The sequence below is a fragment of the Aotus nancymaae genome, unplaced genomic scaffold (assembly GCF_030222135.1).
Source record: "Aotus nancymaae isolate 86718 unplaced genomic scaffold, 86718_ANA_hifiasm-v0.15.2.pri h1tg000027l, whole genome shotgun sequence".
Taxonomy (NCBI): Eukaryota; Metazoa; Chordata; class Mammalia; order Primates; family Aotidae; genus Aotus; species Aotus nancymaae.
Genome location: NW_026988440.1, coordinates 1,992,064 through 2,015,952, shown reverse-complemented (window position 1 = coordinate 2,015,952; position 23,889 = coordinate 1,992,064). Strand labels below are relative to the sequence as shown.

Below are 23,889 nucleotides of genomic sequence, written 5' to 3'. Positions count from 1 at the left end.
GTTATCCAGGCTGGAGTGCAATGGTGCCATCTCGGCTCACTGCAACCTCTGTCTCCTGGGTTCAGGCAATTCTCCTGCCTCAGCCTCCTGAGTTGCTGGGATTACAGGCATGCGCCACCATGCCCAGCTAATTTTTTGTATTTTTAGTAGAGACGGGGTTTCACCATGTTGACCAGGATGGTTTTGATCTCTTGACCTCATGATCCACCCGCCTCGGCCTCCCAAAGTGCTGGGGCAAACTCTTAATAACAACTGTTTGTGGAATGACTTGGGAGGTGGCACTCAGAGATCCCAAGTGACACATGAGAAATCCAGAGAGAGATCATGTTCGTGGAGTCTGGATGGTTGATTCCATCAATGGGCCTGTACCTTGCAGATACTGTCTCATTATCTTCCAAACAGACTCTGGGTCAGTGATTATTATCTCTCTCTTATTGGTGTAGACTCAGCCAAGGGAAGCCAGATGGTGAGTTAGAATCTTAACCCTTCCTCTCAGATGCAGAGCCCTGCTTTCTCCCCTCCTGTTTGGTACTCTGCTTCCTCTTGCATGCTGTGAGAGGCCTCATTACTCCTCTTCTCTCCTCCAGCCCCTCCAAGCCTAATTCATCACCTTTGGCTTGGGGATCATAGTTTCCAAACCAAGGATTTCTAAACATTGTCTGACAATGCTATTTTTTTGAGGGGAGGGGCAGGGTCTTGCTCCATTGCCCAGGCTGGAGTACAGCTGTGCAATCAGGGCATACTGCAGACTCAGCCTCCTGCGCTCCGGTGATCCTCCCTCCCAGCCTCCTGGCTGGTACTACCGGTGTGCATCACCACACCCAGCTCATTTTTGTATTTTTTGTAGAGATGGGGTTTTGCCATGTTGCCCAGACTGGTCTCGAACTCCTTGGCTCAAGTGATCTGCCCTACTTGTCCTCCCAAAGTGCTGGGATTATAGGCATGAGCCATCTCAACTGGTGACATTGCCATTGGTCTTTAAGAAATGATGGTTTAGGCTTTGAAATTGGGGTTGTTTGTGAAAACTGAGAGTGTCTTTTGGTCTCAGATACTTCCTATGGCCATTGGTGTAATTGGAGGGAAGCCCTCGCCATATATAATATTTTTCAGGCAGCCAACTAAGAAACTGGGATTCTGGTTCCCTCCAGGGTGCAAAATCCTGGGAGAAGGAGGTGAATTCTCAGGGACTCAGAAGGAGTCTCTGTCCCTCTGCCAGTCAATTCTAATTTCCCTTCTCCCCCTCAAGTCAGCCCCCGCCCCCTGCTTCTGGCTCTTTCTCAGCTCTCCTGGATTTTCCCCCTCTGGAGGGCCTGAGCTCCTGGCCACCACCAGCCAACACCGCTTTCTGCTTCCTCTGCCTCCCTCCATCTCCCTTTGTCTGGGGTTTCTTTGTCTGGGGTCTCCGTTTGGTTCTGTTTCACAGTTCTCAGCCTCCCCTCCCTTTCTCCCCGGTCAGGCTGCTCCCTCCCTCTCTGCGGGGGCCTCAAGGCTTGGTGAGGGGAGCGGGACTTGGTTGCCATGGTCACATCGAAGCCAGCCGCAGCTGGCCCGGGCAGCTGCTCCTGGGCCCGGGGCCCCGGACTCTCGGACAAAGCCAGGCGGCTTTGGCAACCCCAGACCCGAAACCCCAAAGGCCTGAGACTGGGGGGACTTGGATCTAGGAGAATCCTGAGCTGGAGGTGAGAGGGAGGAAGCCAGAGCTGAACTGGGAGGGCAGGAGTGGGTGCTGGAGCTGGGCCCTCCCCTTGTGGGCAGGGACCAGGCTTCCTGGCTGGAGGTGTGGTGGGAGGAGGGGATCTGCCCAGAGCTCGGCAGGGAGGAGGGGAAGGACCGGGAATAGAGTTGGGGGTCATGGTGTGGCAAATGGGCTGAGGGGCTAGGGCTAGGGTGTCCCCAACGGGGGGCTGTTGTCCAGAAACAGATTTGATTCTCTCTTTGGGCCTCATGTCCCCATCTGTCCCGCAGGTGCCTCTTCCTTTCTCAGCCTTTTCTACTTCTCATCTCCCCATGTCCCTTAGCTTCACGCTCTGCGCCCCAGTCTCCTCCTCTTTCCTTCGACTTTGTTTCACTGCAGCCCCTTCTCTCCTCCTGCCCTTGCTTCTTGTCCTCTTGGTCTGTCTGCCCAGCTCCCAGCCTCCTCAGTTCCCTGCCTTCCTCCCTCTGAGACCTGTCTCCCCTCTGTCTCCCCTCTGAGGCCACTTCAGTTCCCTTATCCAGTTCAGCCCTTTTCTTCCCAAACTTTAGTCTCCTCCTCTGAGCCCCTGGGGCTTCCCACCTTTTGCTGTGTGTCCTGTCTCCATCCTCCTTTTTCTCTCTTGGAGCCGGTTTCTCCGCCTTGGCCTCAGTCCATCTCCCGTCTCTCTGGGAGTTCCCTCACCATCATCCCCATCTGACCATCAGCCTCCCCTCCCCCTTTCTTCCCCATCCCCCAGGCTATCCACAGCTGAGCTCTGTTTCATCTCTCTCCCAAAGCTACATCATCTCCATCTCCTCCTTCACTCCCTGGCCTCAGTTTCCAGTTTGTATTCAGTGGCATCAGGTCTGACTCACACCCAAGGCCCTGTCCACTCTTTCACCCTGCCCCCCACCCGTCACTTCTCACTCCCCCCAGCTGCTGACCTAGCCTGCTCCCCAGAGGCAGCTGCAGCTCCGGGAAGGGGACTGCGGTTAGTGTATGTGTGGCGGCCCATCTGGTCTATCATCTTGCTCACTGGTCCTCCTGGGCTTCCCTCCTGTGGCCAGGTGGCCTGCAGGCCTGAAGCTGCCCTCTCCCCTCTCCTACGTGCCTCTCCTCACATTTTTCAGCTATTTCCTGTCCTCTCCTTCCTGGGCAGGAGGATGCCATTGGCTTGAAGGGGAGGGAAGCCCAGAATGGGAGGGCATGGTAGAGGGTCATTCGGGGGTTCTGGAGGACATGGGGGGCCTCTGGGATTGGGAGTGATGCAGGAGATATAGGACGGGCTCTGGGGATCACGGATGGGGGATCAGGCCCTCGTGGTCTTTGGTGCCGCTCTCTGGGCCCCAGGATGGCTGGGATTTCCCTCTCAGGCCCCTGGGAATCTCGGCTCCGAGTCCTGCATTCCAGCTGGCTCCAGCTCCCTTTCTGTTGTCACTTGACTCCACTGGGCCCCAGCCCTGCATCCCTCCCACTCCTCCAGTCTGGAGCTGGGGCGAGGTGGGCATCACCACTAGGAATTTCTCCTGAGGCAGTGAGAAGAGGGGACAAAGGTTTCAGGACTCTCTATCTCCCTCTGCTCTCCCCAGTGGGCCCCTCTGTCTGGCACTGCCATGCCACTTAACCAGGGTCAGCGTGGGCCTGGGGTGTGGAATGTCCCACCAGGGTATGACGGGCTGTAGCTTGCCTGGCAGACCTGTCGGGGCTTTCCCAGAGCACAGCTCCTGGACGGAGGGGCTGCGGCTGCCAGGTGAGGTGACTTTGGAAGCCTTGGTCCCACCCCCAGCCTGGCCCCACCTCCAGCCCAGCGTCTCCTGGACCTAGATTCCCCAGCTGCTGTCTCCGGAGGGGTAGGTGCTCTGGGGGAATCCCTGGGGGCTTGGTGGGACCGGGAGGCGGGAAGAGGCTGCTCTCTGAGTGACCCTGGGGCTGCCTGTTAGCAGGTCCCTCAGCCGTTGGAACGTCCTTGGGCTTCTGAACTAGTGCCTATGTGTGCCAAAGGCCAGCTTCTTCCTGGCAGTGCTTTTGTGTACTTGTCTGGTTGGGACTTTGTGTTTCTTTCTTAGAACTGTTGTCTGGGACTGCAAGCAGGGTATGTTTTTATCTACTGTGAGGGGTATGGGGCGGAGATCTGCAGTGGAGAGGCCGTCCTGTGACCGTGACATTGCCTAGGTAGTGAGCAGGTGTAGGGGTTTGGAGAGAGGTGAGGGGCTGAGGTAGTGCTGAGTGGGGAGAAAGCACCTCTCACCACAAGCTGTTCTGTCCCATCCTTCCTCTGCCCAGCAGCTCTGCCATTTGCTTTGCCTACTCAGTCTCACTGTGTCATCTTCTCTGGGTCTCTTGGTCTCCTTCCTTTTTGACTGTGTCTGATTTTCCCTGTGCCTCCATCCTTCTCCTGCTCCTCTTCTTCCTCCTCCCCACCACCCAACTTGTCCTGGCCTCATTTTTGGCCTCTTCTGGTCAGTGATCAGACCCTCCAGCCCACCAGGGCCAGAGCTGGCTCGGGCTGAGGGAGGCTTGCTGTGAGGAGGACTCCTGACTCCCTTCCCCTCGCCACGCCATTGGGAGCCCAGGGGAATCAGAGCCTGGGAGCCTGGACCCCCGGGTCCCAGAGAAGCCCCTGCAGAGAGAGGAACTGGGAGGAGAGCGGAGAGAGGAAGGGGATAGAAGAGAGTGGGTCCGCCATCAGGCTCTGGGACCTTCCAGGTTGGGCCGTAGGGGCGGGAGCGCACAGGCTGCTGGAGAGGAGCAAAGGTTGGTGGAGTAAGAGCGCTCTGGGGCCTGGCTGGACAAGTGATCCCTGAGCCCGGCTCCCTTCTCCGGGCGAACTCCCGCAGCTGGGCTGGGCTGAGCCTGTGGGAACCTGTTTCTAACTCCATGCCCTGGGGCTGCTCCCCTTCGCCTCTCCCAACAGGAACCGAGCCCAGAAGTAGGAGGGGCGTCTTCCCCTCGTGGGCCCTGAGCCGGCCTGCAGCCGGCCCCCTACAGCGCCAGTTTGGGAGGTTCTCGTTTGGGGAGGCGGGCGGCTGGGCTGCCTGAGAGCGCCCGGGCGGGCTCGGCGGGCGGGTTACCTGGCGGACGCCGGGTGCGGGCGCGGGCGCGGGCGCGGGCGCGGGGTGGGCGTGGCGGGCGCGGGGCCAGGAGCGCGGCGCCGGGCGTGGGAGCCACCGGGACTACTCGGCCCGGGAGGGGGAAGGGAGGGCGGCGAGCCCGAACGCGCGGCGAGAAGGACGAAGGGAGGGAGCGGGGCGAGGAGCGGGCGGAGGAAGGGAGGGAGCCGAGGAGAGGGGGAGGCGGTGCCTGGGCCCGAGCCGCCCCAGCCCTGGCTCCTCTCCCCGGAACAGGCCCCCGACAGCTGCTCGCGGGAGCCGCCTCCCGACACCCGAGCCCCGCCGGCGCCTCCCGCTCCCGGCTCCCGGCTCCTGGCTCCCTCCGCCTCTCCCGCCCCTCGCCCCGCCGCCGAGGAGGCCCCGCTCCGGGGTCGGACGCCTGGGTCTACCGGGAAGAGCGATGAGAGGTAAGGAGAGCGGCGGGCGGACCCCGCGGGCGGAGGCCGGGGGCTCTCGGGGTGGGGGCGCGCGGTGGTGGCTGCAGGGCGAGGGGCGGGGGAGGCAGGACGACCCGGGCCGTGCTTGCTCGTCCAGCTCTTCCAAGCCTCCCTTGCCCGCCTTCCCGATGCTTGGCTTACAGTCTGAAAACTGGAGGCGGGGGCTGGGGGAGGTGAAGCCCCTGACCTCCCAGCATTGAGGGAAGTCCCCCTTCACTCAGTGTGGAGGAACTGAGCCCCAGGAGGTGCTCCCGTGCGGCCCCACTGAGTCAGCTCATCTGCCCCCTGGAGAGCTGGCCCTGCCCTCCACCTGGCCAGTCCCCGCGGGCATCTACTAACTGCTAAGCCTCCACTCAGCCAAGTTCCAGTGGGACAGCCTGGTCACAGTCCAGCAGAAAGAGGGACTGACACTCTAACCCACCAGTGACACCCCTCTTCCCGGCTGGATGGTCAGTTGGCTCTGCCATGAGAGAATATCACTGTCAGTGAGCGCCAGCCTCAGGGTCCCACCCCCCACGCCTGGCTCCTGGCTGGACATTCCTTCCCAGCACTTCCAGCAGCCAGAGGCTGGCGCCCAAGCCCCCCTGGCCGGTGCTGAGGGCCTGTAGGTGTGTGCAGGACTGAGTAATGTGGTGGAGAAGGTGAAAGGAGAGCGACTGGAAAGGCAGGGAAAGGCTATTGGACAATAGCCACTCTTCCCACCCAGCACCCACCTGTTCCCTGCCCCCTCCACGACCCTCTGGCTTGGTCACCCATGTGTGTTAGAGGCTGGGCCCCAGTTCTCTGGGGATCCTGTGCCCAAGGGCTGGGCATGTGAGTCTCACGCTGTTTTCTCGTCATGGAGCATGTGGTGTCTGTCATTTCATGTTCGCAGGTGTCTGAAGGTGGCTATTCACTGAGCGATGGGGTTGGACTTGAAGGAATGCCAAGGTGTGGACAGGCTGATGTGTGCATGAGCTTCTGTGTTTGCCGGGTCTCTGGAACTCTGTGAGGGTTGTCAGAGATACTGAGAGGGGGGTGTGTGCATGCCACATTTAGCCTCGCTGTTTAGAGCCAGCTCAGTAAATTTGTGTGTCTCACCGTGTGTGTGTGTGTGTGTGTGTGTGTGTGTGGTGTGTGGGGTGTGTGTGTGTGTGTGTGTGTGTGTGTTGTCTGAGTGGGACATGGGGGTTGGGAGAGGAGCATGAAGGGCTTGAGGCAGGGTGGGTGGCCTGGCCCCTGGTTTATCTTGGTTGTAATGGGGTGGGAGGGGGTGGGATTGGGGAAGGTCTTCTGGGCCTGTCCTCTCTTGCCCTCTGTGTGTCTGACTGTGGGCTGAAGGACCAGTGGAGAGAGAGGAGGTGATTGGGGGTATTAGAGAATGGAGAGCCCAGATGTCTCTGTGCTTCTCTGTGCTCCTCTGCTTGGCTTCGTGCCCCGTGTTTCTGAGCCTGCTCTATTTACCTCTTGCATTGTGGCTCTCGCTCTGTCTCCCCATGCCGCCTATCCTCTGCCTGCCTTTGTATCTCTGCCCCAGGCTCCTCTAGGCTCTGAGTGGCTCCGATGACTCATCTGGGATAGGCAAGAAGGTTACTCTGGGGAACAAGAGCCCCGCTGTTCCCGAGAGAGGTGGGGGTGGAGAGCGGCACCCAGGAATTCCGAGCCAGTCTCCTGGGACTCTGGGGGCCTGCTCCCTGGTGCTGGACCCTAAGGGACCACGCTTGATGCCTTCTGGTTCTAGCCTTTAGCAACTGAGTGCCCCCCACAACTCAGTCATCCCCCTCAGCTGCTGCTTCAGAGCTCTGGGGTCTCAGCTGCCTCTTACATTCCTGCCCTAGTGCATTGTGGGAGCAGCTGGAGGAGGACAAAGGGATGGGGGAGTATCCCCCCACTCCTCCTACCTCCTGGGGTGACCTGCCTTCCTTGTCTTTAGACCCGCCCTCATCTCCAAGGCAACTCAGCTTTTCCTCAGTCCCTCAGAGGCAGCCACCTTCTGAAAGGGGGAACTGGGGGGACAGGATGTCTAGGTCTCAGGAAGGCATAGCAGGAGTAACTGGGCCCAGGATGCCCTGGACCTGATAAGAGGTGGCAGTAGAGCCCCTCAGGCCTCTAGGGCCTGGAGACTTCAGTACAGGGCTCGGGGGCCAGTACAGGTTAGAATAACTTTTCCTGCAGCGAGGCAGGGGAGAGTAGGTACTTTCTAAGTTTGTAAGGAGATGCCATTTAGAATAGTTTTAGGTGGGATAAGCTTCCTGGGCCTGAGGAACAGAGTAGGGATTCCCAAACTTTAATGGGCACAGATCACCTGGGGATTGTGTTAAAATGTAGATAAATGCATTTATGTTACAGAATTTAGAAAAATAGTATAATCTACCTTTTCTCTTTTTATTTGCTTTTCTATTGCCCCATTCATGTTAACTCTTGTTACATTGTTATATTCTACTATATATTCTCTCTTTCTAAGCATACAAACAGGTATATATACAAACATGGTGCTTGTTTATTCTATTTTGAAGGGTGGGGCTGGGCAAGGTGGCTCATGCCTGTAATCCCAGCACTTTGGGAGGCTGAGGCGGGCAGATCACCTGAGGTCAGGAGTTTGAGACCAAAAACCCGGCTCTACTAAAAGTACAAAAATTAGCCGGGCATGGTGGTGGATGCCTGTAATCCCAGCTACTCAGGAGGCTGAGGCAGGAGAATCGCTTGATCCTGGGAGGCGGAGGTTGTAGTGAGCCGAGATCGCGTCATTGCATTTCAGTCTGGGAGACAAGAGCAAGACTCTGTCTCAAAAAAAAAAAAAAAAAAAAGGTGGGATAATTTTTTAGACTTCTGTAGCTTGCTTTTCATATTCAACAGATGCATGGGCGGGCGCGGTGGCTCATGCCTGTAATCCCAGCACCTTGGGAAGCCAAGGCAGGTGGATCACGAGGTCAGGAGCTCAAGACCAGCCTGGCCAACATGGTGAAACCCGTCTTTACTAAAAATACAAAAATTAGCTGGGCGTGGTGATGCGTGCCTGTAATCCCAGCTACTCCAGAGGCTGAGGCAGGAGTATTGCTTAAACCTGGGAGGCAGATGTTGCAATGAGCTGAGATCATGCCATTGCACTCCAGCCTGGACGACAGAGCAAGACTCTGTCTTGGAAAACAAACAAACAAACAAACAAATGCACAAGGAAATTACACTGTTAGGAGTTTATTACCTCTTTGTTACTTTTCATAGCTGCGTAGTAGTCCATAAACTTATTTTTTAAAAAAATTCCAGACTGTCCCCTGTGGGCATTCACGTATCTTGCAGATTTATGTCCTTACAAAAGGTGCCATAATAAACATCTTTGAACATATCTTTTTTTTCTTTCTTTTTTATTTTTTATTTTATTTATTTATTTTGAGATGGAGCTTTGCTCTTCTTGCCCAGGCTGGAGTGCAATGATGCAATCTCGGCTCACTACAACCTCTGCCTCCTGGGTTCAAGTGATTTTCCTACCTCATCCTCCTGAGTAGCTGGAATTACAGGCATGCGCCACCATGCCTGGCTAATTTTTTTGTATTTTTAATAGAGACGGGGTTTCTCCATGTTGGTCAGGCTGGGCTTAAACTTCTACCTCAGGTGATCTGCCCACCTAAGCCTTCCAAAATGCTGGGATTACAGGCGTGAGCCACTGTGCCTGGCTATTTTTTACTTTTTTAAAGAGATGGGGTCTCACTATGTTGACCAGGCTGGTCTTTAACTCCTGGCCTCAAGTGATCCTTCCATCTTGGGCTCCCAAAGTGCTGGGGTTACAGGCATGAGCCACCAGACCCAGACCTGCACATATGTTCTTACTTCCTGGTGCTTCTCTCACCCCACTTGGGTAGATCACAAGGAGAGGGAATGCTGGGATGAAGAGGATGTGCATTTTTTTTTTTTTTTTGGAGACAGAGTTTCGCTCTTGTTACCCAGGCTGGAGTGCAATGGCGCGATCTCGGCTCACCACAACCTCCGCCTCCTGGGTTCAAGCAATTCTCCTGCCTCAGCCTCCTGAGTAGCTGGGATTATAGGCACGTGCCACAATGCCCAGCTAATTTTTTGTATTAGTAGAGACGAGGTTTCACCATGTTGACCAGGATGGTCTCGATCTCTTGACCTCGTGATCCACCCGTCTCGGCCTCCCAAAGTGTTGGGATTACAGGCGTGAGCCACCGCGCCTGGCCGAGGATGTGCATTTTTAATTGTAATAGACATTGCTAGATCACTTTCCAAATAGAGGGTAACACTACATTTCTGCCGTCGAGCATGTTGCCTCCCTTTTCATCACTCTCCACCACTTGTATATGTTACAGCCTTAAAAAATATCTTGTCAGTCTGCTTGGTATTTCCCTGATGCTCGTGAATTTGATCATTAAAAAAAATGTTTGTTGGCAATTTGGCTTTGCTTTTCTATGAAATGGCTATTCACATTCTTTGGCTGTTTCTTTGTTGGGTTGCTTATATATTTTTTCTTGTCAGTTCCTAAGGGACCTTAGCTTATTGTACTTATTAAACATTTTCCTGCTGTGTGTGTTATAAAGATTTTTCACACACTTGTTTGTTCTAAGCCATTGTTTATGGGGGTATTTTGCCTGTTTTTGATTGGAGAAATGGGGCTTTAGGAAGGTATCTAACTGATTTCTGCCCCAGTTTCTTCGTGTGTTAAATATGGAGAGTAATAGTATCTACCTTATGAAGTGACTGTGAAGATAAAATTATGGATTCTGTTTAAGGGTTTAGGCCAGTGTCTGGCACAGGGGAAGCATTCTAAAAATACAGCTGATGCTGTTAAACAATGACTGTTGTTGTCGTTTTACTGTTGTTATCCCCAAAGTGGCCCATTCTGTCTATTGCTGTCAGTTATGACTCAATCCCCCTGATTAACTTACCCACCACCCGTTTTATCCCCTGCAGAGATGCTGCCCCCACCCCCTTAGACCTGTGGGATCAGGAGCTATGGGGCCAGGGGCCCTCTTATCTTTACTGCTGCTGCTGTTGGTGGCAACTGGAGATGCTGACATGAAGGGACATTTTGATCCTGGTGAGGAGACTGAATCATGGGTCCCTGAGGGACAGGGCTTGGAGGGTAGAGAGTTGGGGGCCTTGACCTGTCATATGCCTGTTTTTTACTCAGCCAAGTGCCGCTATGCCCTGGGCATGCAGGACCGGACCATCCCAGACAGTGACATCTCTGCTTCCAGCTCCTGGTCAGACTCCACTGCCGCCCGCCACAGCAGGTACTTGGCACACCTGGCACAGCTGCAGCCACCCCGAGGGGAGCTCCTGGGGCCTCTACTTCTCCTCCGACCCCTCTGCCCATGCCAATGAAACCCCTGCAGTCTGAGGGGCTAATGAAGTGGGGTTTAAGTACTGGAGACAGAGGCAGACCTGGGGCCAGATGTTCTCTGTGCCCCCTTTCACCCTCCCAGGTTGGAGAGCAGTGACGGGGATGGGGCGTGGTGCCCCGCAGGGTCGGTGTTTCCCAAGGAGGAGGAGTACTTGCAGGTGGATCTACAACGGCTGCACCTGGTGGCTCTGGTGGGCACCCAGGGACGGCATGCGGGGGGCCTGGGCAAGGAGTTCTCCCGGAGCTACCGGCTGCGTTACTCCCGGGATGGTCGCCGCTGGATGGACTGGAAGGACCGCTGGGGTCAGGAGGTGAGGCTGGCACGGGCAGCACCCAGAGGAGGTTGTCTCTCCTCACTTCCAGCTGTACTTTAAACACCACCTGTACACTGATGACTCTCCAGTATATTATCTCCAGCCCAAGACTCTCACCTGACCTCCAAACAGTATTGTAAACCTGGCCACCTTTTGGACTTCTCCGCCTAGATGTCCGTTTTTTTTTTTTAACAGATGGGATCTTGCTATGTTGCCCAGGCTGGTCTTCAACTCCTGGGCTCAGTGATCCTCTCACCTTAGCCTCCCAAAGTGCTGGGATTACAAGCACTTGTAGCCAGCCACCTAGATGTCTAATAGGCATCTCAAATATACCTTTAACTTCCCAAGCTGAATCTGATTCCCATTCACACCCTAACCCTGCTCCTCCCCCAGCATTCTCCAGCTCAGGAAGTGGTATCACCATTGCCTGGTTGCCCAGCTGTATGCTGAGATGATGTCCTTGATTCCTCTTTTTCTCTCACCTCCTTCCAAAGCAGCAGCCCAGTCTGTTCTACCTCCATGGTGTTCCTGAGTCTAGTCACTCCTCATCACCCCACCTCTACTGCCCTAGGCCACCTGCCCGCCATCTCCAGCTTAGATGAGTGCAGTAGATGCCAGATGGGTCTCCCTGCTTCTGCCTTTTCTGCCTGGAGTCAAATCTCCACCTGGGGGCTGCATCCAGTTGGCCTTAGAGCATGTAAATCAGATACATCACCCCTAGCTTACACTCCCGTGCTGGCTTTCCACTCTGCCAGAACAAAAGCTGAGCCCATAGCTGGGTGCAGGGTGCTCAGCCCGACCTGGCTCCCGCCTGCCTCGCTTGCTCCGTGCGCCACCTTGACCACACTGCCTTCCTTCTTGTTGCTGGAAGAAGCCAGGGCTCATTCCCACAGCTTCTGGACATTTTCTGTTTTCTCTGTGCCTGCAAAGCTCCTCCCCCAGATAACCACAGGCTCTCCCTCACTCCATTCAGTTCCCCGCCAGCTGTCACCTCCTACATACACCCTGCCTCCTGTTCTTCACAGCATTTCCCCTGCTGGGATCTCAGTCCTGCAATGGCAGGGACTGACGTTCACCACTGAGAACGTGCCTGGCACAGAGCGGGCACTCAGCCAACTTCTGCTGAATGGACAGAGGGAATGGGCTAAATTGAAGGGGAAGCTGAGGCAGGGGTGCAGCACTGGGAGGATTGGGGAGAATCTGGGCACAATGGGAGACAGGCTTGGAGACAAATGGATGGAGCCAGGCAGGGAGAAGAGGGCAGCTGAGCCTGGAGTCTGAGGACGGACCATCAGAGCTGCGAGAGGGTCAGAGGTCTCAGCTGCAGACCTTTGGTTTCACCCATGCCTGGCTGCACCTCACAGTGCTGTGTGCTCGGCACCACCCCTCACGGGTCTCCAAGTGGCCACTGTGTGGGCTGGGCCAGGGAGCAGCTAGTGGCTGGGAAGTTAGATCTGACCTGGACCCTATCCCACCCACCCCGTTTTCTGGCCCACAGGTGATCTCAGGCAATGAGGACCCCGAGAGAGTGGTGCTGAAGGACCTTGGGCCCCCCATGGTTGCCCGACTGGTTCGCTTCTACCCCCGGGCTGACCGGGTCATGAGCGTCTGTCTGCGGGTGGAGCTTTATGGCTGCCTCTGGAGGGGTGAGTGGCTCAGCTCCCTGGGAATCTGTTTCCTGTGCGGGGGACTGGACGGTGGGGAGTGTGGAGAATGGGCATCCAGGATCCCCTTTCTCCTGCTGGGAAGCTGTCACTACAGGGAGGGGGCTGGCCAGCATTATCTCCTCTGTGCCAGTGAGCCAGTGGAGAGATACGAGAAGGGGCCTGAAACCTGCCCAGGCCTGATGCAGGGATGGGGACGGCTCCTTCGTGCCTCTGACCCTCATCCTCTCACCCTGCCCCAGATGGACTCCTGTCTTACACCGCCCCTGTGGGGCAGACAATGTACTTATCTGAGGCCGTGTACCTCAACGACTCCACCTACGATGGACATACCGTGGGCGGGTGAGAAAGGCCCCTGCAGGACATGGAGTTTGGGATGGGAGGGAGGACTCTGTGTGTGTGTGTGTGTGTGTAGTGGGGCTGGTAAGTAGGCTGAGGAGTGAGATGGAAGAACTGAGAAGAAAGATGGGTTAGGTGAGGCCTCAAAGGGTGGGACTAGGGTGACCACTAGCCCATGTGACAGTGTACGAAAAAGGCACCGCTTTGCTAACACACATTGTTGGAAATTGTCACAATAAATATGCACATCATAGATTGAAATGGTGCCCTTTAGAGGTGGTGCCTTTGTGCTGGATGTGACCTGCAGAGTACCTGTGATAGTGCTGGGGCAGGGGTGGATAGAAGAGAAGGGCCAGCTGCATGACCATGGGGTAGAGTGGGAGTGGGATGGGTGGATGGGAGCCGGGCTGGCCAGGCCACTGTGCATGGGGGCGGTGGGGGCGCAGAGTGCTGGATGTCAAGACCCTCTTCCCTTCCAACCTCCTCTTCCTTGGTCCCTTCTTCTGCAGACTGCAGTATGGGGGTCTGGGCCAGCTGGCAGACGGCGTGGTGGGGCTGGATGACTTTAGGAAGAATCAGGAGTTACGGGTCTGGCCAGGCTATGACTATGTGGGATGGAGCAACCACAGCTTCCCCAATGGCTACGTGGAGATGGAGTTTGAGTTTGATCGGCTGAGGGCCTTCCAGGCCATGCAGGTGAGTGAGTCCGGCTCTCGAGGAGGGCTCTGAAGCCATGGTGGGTGCTGCTGGGGTGCCCCCAGCACTCTCCTAGCCTTGACCCTGTGCCCTGTTCCCTTCTGCCCAGGTCCATTGTAACAACATGCACACGCTGGGAGCCCGCCTGCCTGGCGGGGTGGAATGCCGCTTCCGGCGGGGCCCTGCCATGGCCTGGGAGGGGGAGCCCATGCGCCACAACCTGGGGGGCAACCTGGGGGACCCCAGAGCCCGGGCTGTCTCAGTGCCCCTGGGTGGCCGTGTGGCTCGCTTTCTGCAGTGCCGCTTCCTCTTTGCCGGGCCCTGGTTACTCTTCAGTGAAATCTCCTTCATCTCTGGTAAGCCCTGGAGTAGCCCCGTCCCCAGCCCCTGAGATTGACAACTGATTTCATTCCTAACCCTCCAGTGCCCCCAAAATAGTCATTGCTCGCATAATATTTACCCATCATCTACAATGCTTCTCAATTAGGGAGGCCCCAAATAGCTTGTGCCCCTTTCTGCCTCTTGCTCTCTGCATATCTGTCTTTCCTTTGTAAGCCCCTTCCATGACTGTTACTGAGCCAGTGTGATAGTACTGGTTGTCAAAATATTGAAATACTTCTGTATTACTTGAGAAATAGCCTCTTCTCTAAGCCTCCAGATACCCGCTCTCTGCTTCCCCACAATCCAGCAACTATAGGGTTAACACTCACCACAGCTGGGGACTTCCAGGACCCTGCTTCCCCAGCTGCCACTGGTCAGTGCTTGCCTATTGAGAATCAAATTTGTGAAGTGGACCATATTAAAAAAAAAAAAAAAGAATCACCCCTGCTTCTGCCCCTTTGTACAGCAATCCACTGCCTCCCTTGGCTTTCCCCCTCATTTACCTTCCTGCTTTCTTCTGCTCTTTCTCCCAGATGTGGTGAACAACTCCTCTCCAGCGCTGGGAGGCACCTTCCCGCCAGCCCCCTGGTGGCCGCCTGGCCCACCTCCCACCAACTTCAGCAGCTTGGGTGAGCAGCCTTAGGTGGGAGTGTGGACCCTCTGCACCCTTCTCCCTGGGCCTCCCCCTCGGCTGGGGTGGGAGCCCCCTGTGGTGCTGACCCTGCTGCCTCCTCCAGAACTGGAGCCCAGGGGCCAGCAGCCCGTGGCCAAGGCGGAGGGGAGCCCGACTGCCATCCTCATCGGCTGCCTGGTGGCCATCATCCTGCTACTGTTGCTCATCATTGCCCTCATGCTCTGGCGGCTGCACTGGCGCAGGCTCCTCAGCAAGGTGGGCATAGCCGCAGCATGTGGGGTGGCAGGGGGGAGGCCAGGCCCCAGCATGAGCCAGGGTCCAGTGGGGCCTGCAGGGCACAGCCCACTAACATCCCAAGAGGAGGGCTTAGTAAAGAGACCACTTACACCATGTCGAAGGGGGTGTGGGGCTCACAAGGAGGGCTGCTCCCCAGCCCCAGGCTGGCTAAGTGGAGAGGAGCTGGCAAATACCAGGACCCGGAGGAGAGGGTCTGTGGAGAGGGCACCCTGACAGGGGCAGTAGACTTTGGTTCTGGGATGCAGCTGGCTCGCGTCTACCTCTCAGGGAGGGCCTGGGAGAATAGATACCCTGATCTCACTTTCTGCCCCAAACTCCTGCCGGGCTCCTCTCTGGCCACCCCAAACCAGGTCTGTTGGTGCAGTCTACAGTGCTCAGCCTTGGGGCAGAAGCAGGGTGGAGACAGGTGGAGAGTGGGGCTGGAGGGGCAAAGGGACGGCGTCTGGCACACCCCAAGCCACATCTTCTGGCTGAAGTCCAGTGGCAGTGATATATATTAAGGTTTATGGCTGGGCACAGTGGCTCACTCCTGTAATCTTAGCACTTTGGGAGGCCAAGGCAGGAGGATCACCTGAGGTCAAGAGTTCGAGACCAGCCTGGCCAACATGGTAAAATCCCATCTCTTCTAAGAACACAAAATTAGTCAGGCATGGTAGCTCATGCCTGTACTTTCAGCTACTCGGGAGGCTGAGGCATGAATCTCTTGAACCTGGGAGGCGAAGGTTACAGTGGGCCGAGATCACACCATTGCACTTCAGCGTGGGCAACAAGAGTGAAATTCCATCTCAAAAAAAATAAAAGGTTGATAGTTATGGACTGGGCAGATTAGGGTTAGAATCCCATTGTGGGACATCAGGGAAGGTACCTCCATGCTCTTGAGCCTCACTTTCTCTACCTGTGAGATGGTGCTGATGGTATCTACAGCTGTAGGGCTCCTGTGAGGGCCGAGGGAGGGAACGCAGGGATGCACGCAGCGGAGTGCCAGGCTGTGTGTGCTGAGCAGTACGGGTGATGCCTCCCATCCCCATGACAAGGCTGAGCGGCGGGTGTTGGAAGAGGAGCTGACAGTTCACCTCTCTGTACCTGGGGACACTATCCTCATCAACAACCGCCCAGGTCCTAGAGAGCCACCCCCGTACCAGGAGCCCCGGCCTCGTGGGAATCCACCGCACTCTGCTCCCTGTGTCCCGAATGGCTCTGGTGAGACCTGCCCTGTTCCAATTGCATCTCTGTTCTCTCTGTTTTCTTATTGTATCCCTGTCCCATTCTTTTTTTTTTTCTTGTCTTCTCCAGTTTCTACTTGTTTTCTTCTATATCACTGTCTATATCACTCCTTGTCCCTATCACATAGTCTCTCTCCAGAGTTCCCCATGTATTACCCATAATCCCCCGTGGTCCCATCCTGTCTGTGTCCCACAGACATCTTTGTTGTACCCTCTCATTGTGTCTCCCTGGCCCCTCTGCTTTGTATTAGACTCACCATGTTCCTTCTATCCAACCATCCTCCATCATCCATCCTTCCATCCATGGTCATACATCCTTGCATCCATCCGTCAATCCTCCATCATCTTTCATTCTGTCTAAATTCATAAATCTATTCGTCCATCCATCCATCCACACATATCCATCATCCATCTACCCATCTATATTCACACATCTGTTTGTCCGTCTATTGTCCATCCATCCAACAAAACATCTGTTTACCATCCATCCATCTATTCATATGTCCCATCTGTCCATCCATTCATTATCCAGCCAGCTGTCCGTCACTCTGCAGGTCCTTGTTTTATCTTGTCTGTCTCTTAATGCAGTCATCCCATCAGCCCTGGTCTTGCCCTATTCAAGGTCTCCCTGTCTGTCTAGCCTTGAGTCTCATCCCTTCCCCGTGTTTCCCCTCCTCCTTCTCCCGACAGCGTTGCTGCTCTCCAATCCAGCCTACCGCCTCCTTCTGGCCACTTACGCCCGTCCCCCTCGAGGCCCGGGCCCCCCCACACCCGCCTGGGCCAAACCCACCAACACCCAGGGTAAGCCCCTCTGCCCCTGGGCTCTGCCAGGCTCCCCATACCTCTACTGGGGAAAAGCCCTCACACCTTGCACTTCCTCCTCTCCCCACTGTGGCCTGTTCTGCTCTCCTGAGCTCCCAAGGAGGAAGCTCTTGTGCCCTTAGCTCATCTCTGCTGCAGCTTGCTCTTTTTTAACCTCACCCTTGAGCTGAGGAGTAGAAAGCTTACTGGTCCCAGCTCTTCTCCCTCCTCCTCTTCCGCACCATCTCTTCAGCTCTCCAGAGCTAGACAGGAGGTTGTAACTCCTCCTTTATTCTCCCCTCTCTCTAGAGCTGTGAGGAGGAGGGCTCTCACGCTGGGCGCTTGCCCTCTCCCCCACGTGTCCTCTCTCTGCAGTCCCAGAGGTGAAGGCTCATGCCCTGACCCTTTCCGTCTGCCCCTCCTCTCCTCGGTGTTGCCTTCTCATTGTGGCCCCTTCCCCAGGGCTGAGGGGACAGCTCTGCTTCCTCTCTTGTCTGTAGACAACTCGTGTCGGGGCTGTGAGCAGCTGTTACCCTCCCGCTCTCTGTGTGCCTCTGTCTCTGCTTGTTGTTGAGCTTGGTGTGTTGGGTTGAAAGGGTTGGGAGGGCTTGGCTGGGAGGAGCCAGGCTGAAAGCTTCAGGAGAGAAGCTAAGTGAAGGGGAGGGAGCTGGTGGTGAGCGGGACCAGGGTTTGGAAGGTGGAGGGTGCCTGGATGCTGGGACCGTCCTGAGGTGGGTGAATGAATTTTTCCAGCCAAGACTTATCTCATGGTCTTTTGAGAGACCCTAGGGAGGCCCTACAGAGTAATAGTTTATGACAGGTTTGCTCAGCCATATTCATTGCCTTGAAAACCTCTAGAATAGCTAACTCTCATCCCATGCCAGTGTCTTCCTGGTTTGAGGTCGGTGCATGGAATACTGGGAAGATACGGCACAGACCCAGTCTCTCACTTGACTGGGAGACTCGGGGCCCTCCAGGAGGCCGAGGCGGGGAGAACTACAGCTCTTGGGCTGTTCCTGACGCCTCGTCCTGTCTTCTTTCCCCTCATCCCTGCAGCCTGCAGTGGGGACTATATGGAGCCTGAGAAGCCAGGTGCCCCGCTTCTGCCCCCACCTCCCCAGAACAGCGTCCCCCATTATGCCGAGGCTGACATTGTCACCCTGCAGGGCGTCACCGGGGGCAACACCTATGCTGTGCCCGCGCTGCCCCCAGGGGCAGTTGGGGATGGGCCACCCAGAGTGGATTTCCCTCGATCACGGCTCCGCTTCAAGGAGAAGCTTGGCGAGGGCCAGTTTGGGGAGGTAAGGAGGGTGCCTACCCAGCCATCAGTCATGTCTGGCCCTAGTGGGTGCTCTGATGCCATGCCTGCACATCCCCGCCCAGGAACCTTCGTCATTTGTGACCGTGTTAACCTGTTTGACCCTGTGACTACCTAGTAAATGAGCTTCTTTCTCCAGGTGCACCTGTGTGAGGTCGACAGCCCTCAGGATCTGGTCAGTCTTGATTTCCCCCTGAACGTGCGTAAGGGACAGCCCTTGCTGGTAGCTGTCAAGATCTTACGGCCAGATGCCACCAAGAATGCCAGGTGAGGACCAGGGATGGCATCTAGAAGAAGGGAGGGGAGGCCATGAAGAGTGGGGAGCCACCTAGAGAGAATAATAGCAGAGCCCAACAGGGGTGGCATCTGGGGGAGGGGATTTGTGTGTACGCTGCGGGTGGGAGCGCCTGATCCACCTGAGTAGGAGGGGAGGTGCAGGCCACCCACTTGGCTCTCCTCGTCACCTCCCTGTTCTCCAGGAATGATTTCCTGAAGGAGGTGAAGATCATGTCAAGGCTCAAGGACCCAAACATCATCCGGCTGCTGGGCGTGTGTGTGCAGGACGACCCCCTCTGCATGATTACCGACTACATGGAGAACGGCGACCTCAACCAGTTCCTCAGTGCCCACCAGCTGGAGGACAAGGCAGCCGAGGGGGCCCCCGGGGATGGGCAGGCTGCGCAGGGGCCCACCATCAGGTACCTGCCTACCCAGGCTGGGCCTTGCTGAGAATTCCCCAAGGAGGTCTTCTCCTCTCCCCTCACTCTAGCCTGGAAGAAAAGGGGAGTGTGGGGTGGGGAAGGCAGGGAGAGGTTCCAGGAAGGCCTGGGATGAGGAACATGTGACAAGTTAATCCAGGAACATGGACAGAAAGGCGGGAGGTGACTACTAGAGAGTGGTGAAGGGACTTGGGCCCTGTTGTGAAGTCCTTTTTGCTTTCTCTCACCCTTACTTCCCTGAGTCTAGACTGGGGAATAAAATAAAAGAAGAGCCCCCTAGGGTTGGATAGGCCTGGGAGACTGAGAGGGAACTGATCCCTGGCCTCACGTGGGCATTCCACCTCCGCATGGGGAGCCAGAGTGACCTGGCCTGGGGAGTGGGCTCTCTTTCCTCTCCTGGGTGGGAATCTGTGAAGCTGCCCCCAGTGACCCTCTGTCGGCTCCCTTCTCAGCTACCCGATGCTGTTGCACGTGGCAGCCCAGATCGCTTCGGGCATGCGCTATCTGGCCACACTTAACTTTGTACATCGGGACCTGGCCACGCGGAACTGCCTGGTTGGGGAAAATTTCACCATCAAAATTGCAGACTTTGGCATGAGCCGGAACCTCTACGCTGGGGACTATTACCGTGTGCAGGGCCGGGCGGTGCTGCCCATCCGCTGGATGGCCTGGGAGTGCATCCTCATGGTGAGCAGCCTGAGGACAGGCAGGCGGGGGCAGGGCAGGTGAGAAAACAGTGGCTGCCACTCACAGCCAGCCCTGGTCTCCGTCAGTCACATACTTTCTCTGGACTGCATTTTACAGAACCTCTTCTGTAAAATGAGGTTCTCCTGGCCAAAGGGACTGGGGAAAGCAGGAGCTGCAGTGTGATGGGGCAAGGGTCCAGGAGCCAAGAGTGGGTACTGGGGATGGAGACACAGGGTGGCAGAGAGCTGGAGAGATGAGGAGAGGGAGGAAGCTGGAGATAGAAGGGGTTGGGTAGGGAGACTGAGGGTCAGGACCAGAAAGTAGGGGTGGATGGAGAGGAAAGAGGAGCAGAAGGAAGAGGTGGGCCAGGGCCCTGGAGAGAGGACCAGAGCATGGAGAGGAAAGGCACAGCCTGAGGGAGAGGAGGTGGAAAAGGTGGCCAGCAGAGGAGAGTGGAGAGCCTGGTGTGGGGAGGGATCAGGCCTGAGTGGAGCCCAGAGTGGACGTGGGGCTTCTGACAGGAAGGAGGAGGGTCTTGGTTGCCTGATGTCCCTGTCTGCTTTTGCTGCCTTATCTGCATCCCAGGGGAAGTTCACAACTGCGAGTGATGTGTGGGCCTTTGGAGTGACCCTGTGGGAGGTGCTGATGCTTTGCAGGGCCCAGCCCTTTGGGCAACTCACCGATGAGCAGGTCATCGAGAACGCGGGGGAGTTCTTCCGGGACCAGGGCCGGCAGGTCAGAGTGGAGGAGAGGGAATATGGGTCTGAGGTGGGGGATGGAAGGGGCAGAGCTCGTCACCTTGGGACTAAAGAATATTTGTTCCCTGCCTCTCATCCACACTTCCACAATGCAGGTGTACCTGTCTCGGCCGCCTGCCTGCCCGCAGGGCCTATATGAGCTGATGCTTCGGTGCTGGAGCCGGGAGTCTGAGCAGCGACCACCCTTTTCCCAGCTGCATCGGTTCCTGGCAGAGGATGCTCTCAACACCGTGTGAATCACACATCCAGCTGCCTCTCCCTCAGGGAGGATCCAGAGGAAGCCAGTGACACTAAAACAAGAGGAGCCAATGGCACCCCTGCCCTTCTCCTCCTGAGGGCCTATCACCTCTAATAGAGGCAGTGAGACTGCAGGTGGGCTGGCCCACCCAGGGAGCTGATGCCCCTTCTCCCCTTCCCAGACACACTCTCATGTCCCCTTCCTGTTCTTCTTTCCCAGAAGCCCCTGTTGCCCACCCAGCTGGCCCTGTGGATGGGATCCTCTCCAACCTCCTCTAGCCATCCCTTGGGGAAGGGTGGGGGGAAATACAGGACAGACACTGGACATGGCCCATCGGAGCACCTGGGCCCCACTGGACAACACTGGTTCCTGGAGAGGTGGCTGCACCCCCAGCTTCTCTCTCCCTGTCACACACTGGACCCCACTGGCTGAGAACATGGGGACTGAGGAGAACAAGGAGGAGAGGAAAACCTTCCCTTGTGCCTGCTCCTGGACTTGTCCTCAGCTTGGGCTTCTTCCTCCTCCATCACCTGAAACACTGGACCTGGGGGTGGCCCCGCCCCAGCCCTCAGTCACCCCACTTCCCACCTGCGGTCTTGTAGCTAGAACTTCTCTAAGCCTGTACGTTTCTGTGGAGTAAATATTGGGATTAGGGGGAAAGAGGGAGCGACAGTCTGTAGCCTTGGGGTTGGACATCTGTATTGTAGCTGCCACATTGATTTTTCTATAATCACTTGGGGTTTGTACATTTTTGGGGGGAGAGACACAGATTTTTACACTAATATATGGACCTAGCTGGAGGCAATTTTAATCCCCTGCAGTAGGCAGGTAATAATAAAGGTTGAGTTTTCCACAACTGTGAGTGGGTTTCTTGGGGATTTGGTAGCTCTGCCCCCTGCACCTATCTCTTAAACCACTTCCTGTCTTCCTTTTTTCCTCCCTTTCCCCATTCCATATCCCATCACCTATTTTGCCCAGCATTGTGTTCTGTTTCTGCGTAATCCGGGCCTTTGCCTGTGGGACCTCAAGAGATGCATGAATGTCTTAGCGCCTGAACCTTCTCAACTCAGAGGGGTGCTCTGCTGGAGGCCCAGCAGGAATGCAGTCAGGCCAGGGCTTCTGAACCTTTTTTGTGCCATAAAGCTCTTTGGCAGGCTGTAGAGTTCTACTGAGTCCTCAGAATTAGGTTTTAAAACCTATAAAATGGGCCGGGCACAGTGGCTCATCCGCATAATCCCAGCACTTTGGGAGACTGAGGCGGGTAGATCACTTGAGGCCAGGAGTTTGAGACCAACCTGGCCAACATAGCGAAACCCCATCTCTACTGAAGGTACAAAAATTAGTAGGATGTGGTGGCGTGCACGTGTAATCTCAGCAACTCACGAGGCTAAGGCAGGAGAATTGCTTAGAACCCAGGAGGTGGAGGTTGCAGTGAACCGAGATCCCACCACTGTGCTCCAGCCTAGGCAACAGAGTGAGACTGTCACAAAAACAAAAACAACAAAACCCATCAAATTACAGGATTATAAAGGAAACCAATAGGAACAGTTTACCAAAATGCTAAAAAATTATGAAAGTAATGTGCTTCTTTTTCATGTATTTAATAAGATCTAGAAACATGTGTAATAACCTACTGACATTTTCCAAATACTAATGAGCATAAGCCATACTTGAGATTTCCACAACAATCACAGTGAGACATAAAAGTAGCTGTGGTGTCAATTAGTGACAAGTCAAAGGTACTGCTAATAGTACTGGAGGTTTTACCCATATTCATAATTGAAGGAAATGCTAAATTTCAATTAGAGGTTAGTAAAAATAAAGGTGTAATTTCTTTTTCTTGTCCAAATTCTAGAACCCATCTGGCTTCCAGGGTCTGGAAATCCTGGGGTGGAATCCCTGGGTTAGGCCAGTCAAGTGTGCAAATGCCCCAGTGGAGGTGGGGGATGGGTTGTGGGGATGGAAACCAGAATCAAGAGCCTCAGTTATCTCAGGCTTGGAAGGATGAGCTGCAACCACCAAGAGAGCAACTAACAGAAGGGTTTAAATTTGGTTGGAAAGAAAAAATCGGCTGTCGTAATCCCAACACTATGAAAAGCAGAGGTGGGAGGATTTCTTGAGCCCAGGAGTTCAGAACCAGCCTGGGTGGAACATTGCGAGCCCACTCTGGCCCCCATTTCTATTAACAACAACAACAAAACAATTAGCTAGGCTTGGTGCACACCAGCAACTTAGGAGGCGGAGGTGGGAGTATAACTTGAGCCCAGGAGGTTAAGGCTGCAGTGAGCCATGATTGCATCACTTTACTCCAGCCTGGGTGACAGAGCAAGACCCTATCTCAAAAAAAAAAAAAAAAAAAAAAAAAGGGCCGGGCGCGGTGGCTCACACCTGTAATCCCAGCACTTTGGGAGGCCGAGACGGGTGGATCACGAGGTCAAGAGATCAAGACCATCCTGGTCAACACGGTGAAACCCCGTTTCTACTAAAAATACAAAAATTAGCTGGGCACGGTGGCGCGTGCCTGTAATCCCAGCTACTCAGGAGGCTGAGGCAGGAGAATTGCCTGAATCCAGGAGGCGGAGGTTGCGGTGAGCCGAGATCGCGCCATTGCACTCCAGCCTGGGTAACAAGAGCGAAACTCCGTCTCAAAAAAAAAAAAAAAAAAAAAAAAAAAAATGTCAGTTGCAGGGATTGGACAAGGCAGTCTGATCTTGATGGCCATTCATGTGAAATAAAGACCCTGGGGTTTTGGTTGATGATATTCACAAAATGAGCCAATTGGATAATGAGGATCACAATAAAGATAATTCAATGTGAAGCTAAATTAATAGGCTCTTGGGGCCTAGGTCACGGATCTAATAGTCCTGCTAAAACCTCCACGGGTCAAACCACTGTGCACTATGATTTAAATTGTGCACCGATAGGTTAGATCCCAGAATAATGAGCGATGGAAGCCACGGCAGTGAGCCTAATGACCCAAATCTCTCAGCCCAGAACTGTCTTTCAAGCTCTAGACCTACAGAACCACCTGGAGTTAATTTTTTTTTCTTCCTTGAGATGGAGTCTCACTATTGCCCAGGCTGGAGTGCAGTGGCACGATCTTGGCTCACTGAAACCTCTGCCTCCTGGGTTCAAGTGATTCTTCAGCCTGAGCCTTCCAAGTAGCTGGGACTACAGGCATGCACCACCACGCCTGGCTAATTTTTGTATTTTTAGTAGAGACGGGGTTTTACCATATTGGTCAGGCTGGTCTCAATATCCTG

General features: G+C 55.3%; 1 protein-coding gene across 4 annotated transcripts; it reads left to right on the top strand.

Annotated features, from left to right (window-relative positions):
* Nucleotides 1–3,199: 3,199 nt before the first annotated feature.
* Nucleotides 3,200–21,482, top strand: DDR1 (discoidin domain receptor tyrosine kinase 1). 4 transcript variants are annotated; one of them, XM_021668134.2, is made up of 20 exons: nt 3,200–3,525; nt 5,020–5,192; nt 6,097–6,152; nt 10,125–10,251; nt 10,345–10,447; nt 10,640–10,868; nt 12,370–12,517; nt 12,778–12,877; nt 13,384–13,570; nt 13,680–13,926; nt 14,485–14,580; nt 14,689–14,840; nt 15,917–16,082; nt 16,796–16,906; nt 17,963–18,207; nt 18,364–18,491; nt 18,704–18,922; nt 19,396–19,630; nt 20,216–20,365; nt 20,484–21,482. In XM_021668134.2, exons 4-20 carry the CDS (start codon nt 10,167–10,169, stop codon nt 20,622–20,624), a joined length of 2,742 nt encoding a protein of 913 aa, XP_021523809.1. In that variant the 5' UTR covers nt 3,200–3,525; nt 5,020–5,192; nt 6,097–6,152; nt 10,125–10,166; the 3' UTR covers nt 20,625–21,482. The 4 variants fall into 4 exon arrangements, with proteins under 4 accessions (XP_021523809.1, XP_021523810.1, XP_021523811.1 ...); XM_021668135.2 differs by lacking the exon at nt 6,097–6,152; XM_021668136.2 differs by lacking the exon at nt 16,796–16,906.
* The last annotated feature ends 2,407 nt before the right edge of the window (nt 21,483–23,889 follow it).